Here is a 7015-nt window from a genome sequence, read left to right as displayed (position 1 = left end):
TCTACAATAATATATAAAAAGGCTACAGGCTCAAAGATCACTGAGCAAATGCACAATAAATCTTAGTGTAATTGAAAACAATGTTTTAATTAAACACTGAACAAAAATTACTACAATGAAAAAGACAGAAAAGTTTTTCACATAGTCAAAGTGCTATACGCACACACACACACACACACACACACACATAAATCCTTAAAACATAATGAAACAGGAGATGTGTGGGGGAAACAAAGTTAGGATTTAAAACAAATATCACCTTAAGAATTTGAGAAATTATTATTCTCATGTATCCTATCATTTAATTTTAGTAAAACAGTAAACAATATATATATATGAATGCATATGTGTACACAAATGCCTAATACAAATAACTAAAACCATTTATTTTTCAATTTTTCCAGGGCCTGTTTTACATCCTTGTTCCTTAGGCTGTAAATCAGAGGGTTTAACATGGGAATCACGAGGGTGTAAAACAATGAGGTCATTTTGTCTTCATCTAGAGAGTAGGATGAACTCGGCCTGAAATACATGAAGAGCAGAGTTCCCTGGAAAATGGCCACAGCAGTTAGGTGGGAGGTACAGGTGGAGAAAGCTTTGAACCTCCCTTCAGCAGAGTGGATCTTCAAGACTGATAGGATGATATAACAATAAGAGACAAGGACTCCTGAAATGGAGCTTAATTCAATAAAGCCAAAAATCATGAATATCACTAACTCATTGAGCTGTGTGTCTGAGCAAGATATCAACAGGAGAGGAGGAACATCACAAAAAAAGTGGTTAATCTCATTTGACCCACAGAAGCATAAACGGAATGCTAATGTCGTGTTTATCAAACCATCTATCATTCCCACCAGGTAAACCCCAGCCACGAGCAGGGAGCACACCTCGCTGGACATGCTGACTGCATAGAGCAAGGGGCTGCTGATGGCCTTGTACCGGTCATAAGCCATCACTGCCAGCAGGAGACACTCAGAATCTACAAAGGTACAGAGAACCAAGAATTGCAGAGCGCAGCCATAGGAGGGGATTGATTTGTTCTTGGCAAATAGGTCCACCAGCATCTTAGGGCCAATGGCTGTGGAATAGCAGAGGTCACAGAAGGAGAGGTGGCTGAGGAAAAAGTACATGGGTGTGTGCAGCTGGGGATCCATCCTAATCAGGCTGATCATTCCGAGATTTGCCAGAAGATTAATAAGATAAACAGGTAGAAACATTGTAAATAGGATCACTTTGTTCTCAGTGTTATCAGTAATTCCCAAGAAAATGAATTCAGTCAAGGAGGAGCAATTCTCTCTTTCCATTCTTCTTAGATCTTGTGCAAACTTTTGAGAAAGTTATCAAGAAAATCACATATGCATGTTTAATGCTTCTGCACATCAAAAAAAACATCATAAGGAAGAGCATTTTTTTCCCTTAATGGCCTTTTTATACTTAGAAAATAATCCAGTCTTGTACCTACTCTTCAAAGACGCATAACTCTCTATTCTGCAATAATAAAAGGCATATGAGGAAGACCTTTGAGAACGTTTCAAGTCAATCTAGATGCCATTCATGAGGTTGCTACTTTCTACAAATTCTTCTCTGAGCCTTATTTTTCTTATATCAGAGAGAAGAGCTGGATGATTTTACCTTTCTTCAATTCTTTAAAACCACATGGAAGACACGCCAGTGTTAGCAAGACCAGATTCAAGACTTCGGACTGAGCTTTCCCTGGGTTTAAAAATATTCACTTGAATAAAAAAAAAAAATGATCACTATTTTTTGTCTCTCAAAAAGACATGACTGGTTTAAGAATGTTCTTCTTAGTTCCATAAACAGTGAGTACATCACTGACTAGTAATAATAAAAATCATTATGTTACTGGTTTTAGCTTATCTTTTGCTTAGCATCTGGTGAGACACGAAATAAGTTATTACTGACCTGTTCCTAGAAATTTGCTATTGCTTTCCCATAATGCTCATTACCTCTTTGTGGAGAGGTGACCGTCTAGGATGACTCTCTTGACCAGTGGAAGAAAAGAGCTAAAAGGAAGTGAAAACAACAGAATGTACCACATATATTTACATCACTTTAGATTTTAAACGACTTTCAGTTTAATTGAATGTAAATTAGATAAGGGACAATAAATGCATCTAAAATGCAAAGACCTTGCTCTCTCTGCTGTGTTTGTGTGTATGCCTGTGTATATATCTTAATGTAAGTGAAAGCAATGAACTTTTTCTTTAGACCTAAGTTAATAAAGTACATGGTCAACATGGAGGAGAATTTGTACATGTTTTTGTTTTTATTGTGGTATGCATACTGTGAAACAAAACACACCTTAATTGTTTTGTTTCTATAAAACAAAATACACTTTAAATTCATGTACAGTTGCTCATTGAAAAAAGGAGCAAAGACTTTTATGTGATCCAGCAGGAAAATAAAATTACATTATGAATGTTAACAAGTTCAGACAGATTCTTCCCATTTTGTGAAGAACATGGTATTCTGCCATTAAATGCAGATTTTAGTGAGTATGTAGGCATAAAGTCCTTCACTTACAAACTCTTATTTTCCCCCCAATTTAAATATTTTCTCTTATTTTTCTTCAGTTAGGATCTGGAAACGTACCTGGAAAGAGCAGGTCTTGGGTAGCTGAACAGTAATGAGCATTTGGTCTTTTATTTCACCAGGTATATTGGGATTTAAATCCCTGTGCTATGGCCCTCAGGCTTTAGTGTTATTCAAACACTTCATTAATTATATTTCTGCTTCCGTATATTCCCCTGGCAGAGGAAGACATGGCTAGATAGCATCACTGACTGAATGGATGTTAATTTGAGCAAACTCTGGGAGATAGTGGAGGAGAGAGGAGCCTGGTGCACTGCCATCCCTGAGGCTGCCAAGAGTCAGACAGACTTTGAAACAGAACAACCACCACAACATTCCCCTGTGAATTCAGAAACAACTTAGCAGAAGAGGAGTTTTTGTGCTTCATTATAGTGTCCAAATTGCTCTATGGAAGGAAGGGTACTGCAAGTGATGTGTATGGTGTGTGTCAGCTACCCGGAAACTGTCTCCTCCTTCTCTAGTCAAAGAGGAAACTTAGTGAAATTCTGAAAGATCCTCCTTCATCCAACCCTTTTTGATTGTTCATTGTGTTTTTGAAATATTCCCCTTCACTGCCTCATGTTGGAATATTACACTTTGGTCATATTTTCTTGTATCTTGAAGTGTAATCCTGCATCATAAAATCATCCTTCTAATGTATACAGTTCTTTGATTTTTAGTGCACTTTCAAGTTTGTTCACTTTTTACTACTATCTACTTCCAGAACGTCTTCATCAGCCCATGAAGAAATCTACACCTTCTAGCTCTCACTCTCCTTTCCTTCCTCTCAAGCCTGGTAACTGCTAATCTTCTTTTTGATTCTATGTGGTTTCCTACTATTGGCCTTGCGTAAAAAGAGAATCATGCTGTGTGTGTGTGTGTGTGTGTGCGCTTTCTGTTAGGTTTATTTTCTTCAGTAAAATATTTTCAAGTTTCATCCATGTTGTTACATGTGTTAGAATTTTGTTTCATTATGTGGCTGAATAGCATTTCATGTTATGGATATAACACACTTTGGCGATCCATTTTTCAGAAGGATGAACACTGGCTTGTTTCTACTTTTCAGCTGATATGACTAATGACACTATAAACATTCCTGTCAATCCCTTTCAAGACAGCCCTCATTACCAAATATCAGCTTTTTCCCATTCTCCAGCCACACATCATCCAAAGACGTTTCACTGATTTTGTGACTTCATCACATTGTCTAAATAGTGTACTTTTTTCTGAATTATGTTTATTTTATTTAAGATTTTTTTTACTACATTAAAGGCCACAGAAATAAAATCAATGGTTGCTTTGTATTCCCTAAACTACATGGTACTAGTATTTGTAAAGGTAGTGGTTCTAAATATTTATTGTTATGCATTTTTCACTATCAAATGAAGACCAAAGAATAATTGCAAGGATAAAAACATACTTGCTTTGGGAATTTTTCTATGTATATAGATCATATGAGTGAAGATGTCTCATTTTAAAAATTGTCCATGGTGATGATTTTTTTTTTTGCATTTCTTTTTTTATTTATTTTACTTTTTAACTTTAAAATATTGTATTGGTTTTTCCATATATCAACATGAATCTGCCACAGGTAAATCAACAGAGATCTATTATTTTTCTTAAAATAATTTGTTTACTATTTTTATATTAGTTATATATTGGAAATTTTATATATATATATATATATATAAAATTGGAAAAAATATCTTGGATGTTAAACTTTTATGTCCTCCTTAAGTCCTCCCAAACAGATAGCAATGGAGTTCTCCATTCTCCTAAAACATGGTCTACCATCTTGGTATCTGGTGTGATTGGGCTGCTTCCTAAGGTCACAGAAAGTAAAATAATGCCTTAAGTAGATGGTTGCTTGTGGAACGCAAAGAGACAAAGAAAGATGTTTAACCAGGGCTGAAAATGAGGAAAAAGGAAAGGAAATTATCTTAGATGATATGACACAGTGACAGCCCAATAATGTACTTTACCAAGGCTTTTCCCATTGCTCTTTGTAACCTAATTTTCAACTTCCTTTCTTCTTTTTTCCTCTGATTTATTCAGAACTAACTGTCAAATAGCATTTACATCCATTAGATATACAAAGTGATGATTTGAATTATGTATACATTGTGAAATGATTACCACACTAAAATTGGTTAACACATTCATCACCTCACATAGTTACCACTGTAGTGTGTGTATAGTGAGAACATTTAAGGTCTACTTTTGTAGTTAATTTCAAGCTTATAATATGGTATGGTTAACTGGAGTCACCATGTATATTAGATCCCCAGAACTTATTCATCAAATATAATAGCAAAAAGTTTGCACACTTTGAACAGCATCACCCATTTCTCCCACCTTCCAACTCCTAGCAACCAATAATCTTCTTCCTGTTTCTATGAGTTCATTCTACCTTTGTAGATTCCACATATACATGAGATCATACAGTACTAGCTTTTCCCTGACTGACATAGTTTACTTAGATTAAGATCCTTGGGATGATCCCATGTTGCAGAACACATGACTTCTTTACTGCTGAAGACAGGGGATTCTCTGTTTCAAGACCTGACCAATTGTCACATCCTCTGACTGCTATCTTTTCCTCACCCAAAATGGATCTTTCTTAGATAGGAGACGGAATATCTTTATCCAAAGATGCTTTTACTTTACACTAGTTTTAGATACTTTGCTTTTGGATTTACAGCACTCAATTTTTTTATTCCAGGATGACTTTAAGTCTAATTATGACTTACTTGACTATTTAGTTCATTAGTGTCTAATACTAGCACCAACTTAAGTTCATTAATACAGAATCTAAAAAATGTACTATAAAATATAAAGAACCTAAGTGGTTGAAGATTGCTCAATACATGTATAATGTCTTAGTGAAATTGAAATAATGTTTGAATGGAAAATTACTCCAGAATTAGCACAACTAGAAATGTCAAAAGCTTTTTCAAACATAGCAAGTGCCTTATAGAAACTGGCTACATACTAAGCATAACATTTGAGGGCAACTGCAGTATCTCTGAAGAGTGGTGTTTAATACAAATAATTATTCATTTAAGAATCTGAAAAAAATTATGTTTCTCATGTATCATACCATATAATTGTAATTAAGCAATTACTATGTGTGTAGCCATATGTACAGATATATAATAAAAATATTTAAAAATATAGTTTATTTTTAAATTTTTCTAGGGCCTCTTTTACATCTTTGTTCCTCAAACTATAAATCAGAGGGTTTAACATGGGAATCACAAGGGTGTAAAACAATGAGGTCATTTTGTCTTCATCTAGAGAGTAGGATGAACTCGGCCTGAAATACATGAAGAGCAGAGTTCCCTGGAAAATGGCCACAGCAGTTAGGTGGGAGGTACAGGTGGAGAAAGCTTTGAACCTCCCTTCAGCAGAGTGGATCTTCAAGACTGATAGGATGATATAACAATAAGAGACAAGGACTCCTGAAATGGAGCTTAATTCAATAAAGCCAAAAATCATGAATATCACTAACTCATTGAGCTGTGTGTCTGAGCAAGATATCAACAGGAGAGGAGGAACATCACAAAAAAAGTGGTTAATCTCATTTGACCCACAGAAGCATAAACGGAATGCTAATGTCGTGTTTATCAAACCATCTATCATTCCCACCAGGTAAACCCCAGCCACGAGCAGGGAGCACACCTCGCTGGACATGCTGACTGCATAGAGCAAGGGGCTGCTGATGGCCTTGTACCGGTCATAGGCCATCACTGCCAGCAGGAGACACTCAGAATCTACAAAGGTACAGAAGACCAAGAATTGCAGAGCACAGCCACAGAAAGAGATTGACTTGTTCTTGGCAAATAGGTCTACCAGCATCTTAGGGCCGATGGCTGTGGAATAGCAGAGGTCACAGAAGGAGAGGTGGCTGAGGAAAAAGTACATGGGTGTGTGCAGCTGGGGATCCATCCTAATCAGGCTGATCATTCCGAGATTTGCCAGAAGATTAATAAGATAAACAGGTAGAAACATTGTAAATAGGATCACTTTGTTCTCAGTGTTATCAGTAATTCCCAAGAAAAAGAATTCAGTCAAGGAGGAGCAATTCTCTCTTTCCATTCTTCTTAGATCTTGTGCAAACTTTTGAGAAAGTTATCAAGAAAATCACATATGCATGTTTAATGCTTCTGCACATCAAAAAAAAAAAAAATCATAAGGCAGAGTATGTTTTTTTTCCCCTTAATTGCCTTTTTATACTTAGAAAATAATCCAGTCTTGTACCTACTCTTTAAAGAGGCATAAATGTCTATTCTGCAGTAATAAAATGCATATGAGGAAGACCTTTGAGAACATTTCAAGTCAATCTAGATGCCATTCATGAGGTTGCTACTTTCTTCAAATTCTTCTCTGAGCCTTATTTTTCTTATATCAGAGAGAAGAGCTG

General features: G+C 35.9%; 2 protein-coding genes across 2 annotated transcripts; both read right to left on the bottom strand.

Moving 5' to 3' along the window:
• Positions 1–374: 374 nt before the first annotated feature.
• Positions 375–1304, bottom strand: LOC113904695 (olfactory receptor 5W2-like). The gene has a single exon (XM_027561802.1). The coding sequence runs from the start codon at positions 1302–1304 to the stop codon at positions 375–377; it is 930 nt and encodes a 309-aa protein (XP_027417603.1).
• A 4453-nt stretch (positions 1305–5757) lies between these two features.
• On the bottom strand, positions 5758–6690 carry LOC113904694 (olfactory receptor 5W2-like). The gene has a single exon (XM_027561801.1). The coding sequence runs from the start codon at positions 6688–6690 to the stop codon at positions 5758–5760; it is 933 nt and encodes a 310-aa protein (XP_027417602.1).
• Positions 6691–7015: the final 325 nt, after the last annotated feature.

Source organism: Bos indicus x Bos taurus, chromosome 15 (genome assembly GCF_003369695.1).
Source record: "Bos indicus x Bos taurus breed Angus x Brahman F1 hybrid chromosome 15, Bos_hybrid_MaternalHap_v2.0, whole genome shotgun sequence".
Classification (NCBI taxonomy): Eukaryota; Metazoa; Chordata; class Mammalia; order Artiodactyla; family Bovidae; genus Bos; species Bos indicus x Bos taurus.
Note: the sequence above shows the minus strand (reverse complement) of the source record. Positions and strands in the feature narration are given on the sequence as shown.

Excerpts from the sequence above, each read along its gene's own strand:
- LOC113904694 (XM_027561801.1), bottom strand. The coding sequence starts at position 6,690 with ATGGAAAGAGAGAATTGCTCCTCCTTGACTGAATTCTTTTTCTTGGGA.
- LOC113904695 (XM_027561802.1), bottom strand. The coding sequence starts at position 1,304 with ATGGAAAGAGAGAATTGCTCCTCCTTGACTGAATTCATTTTCTTGGGA.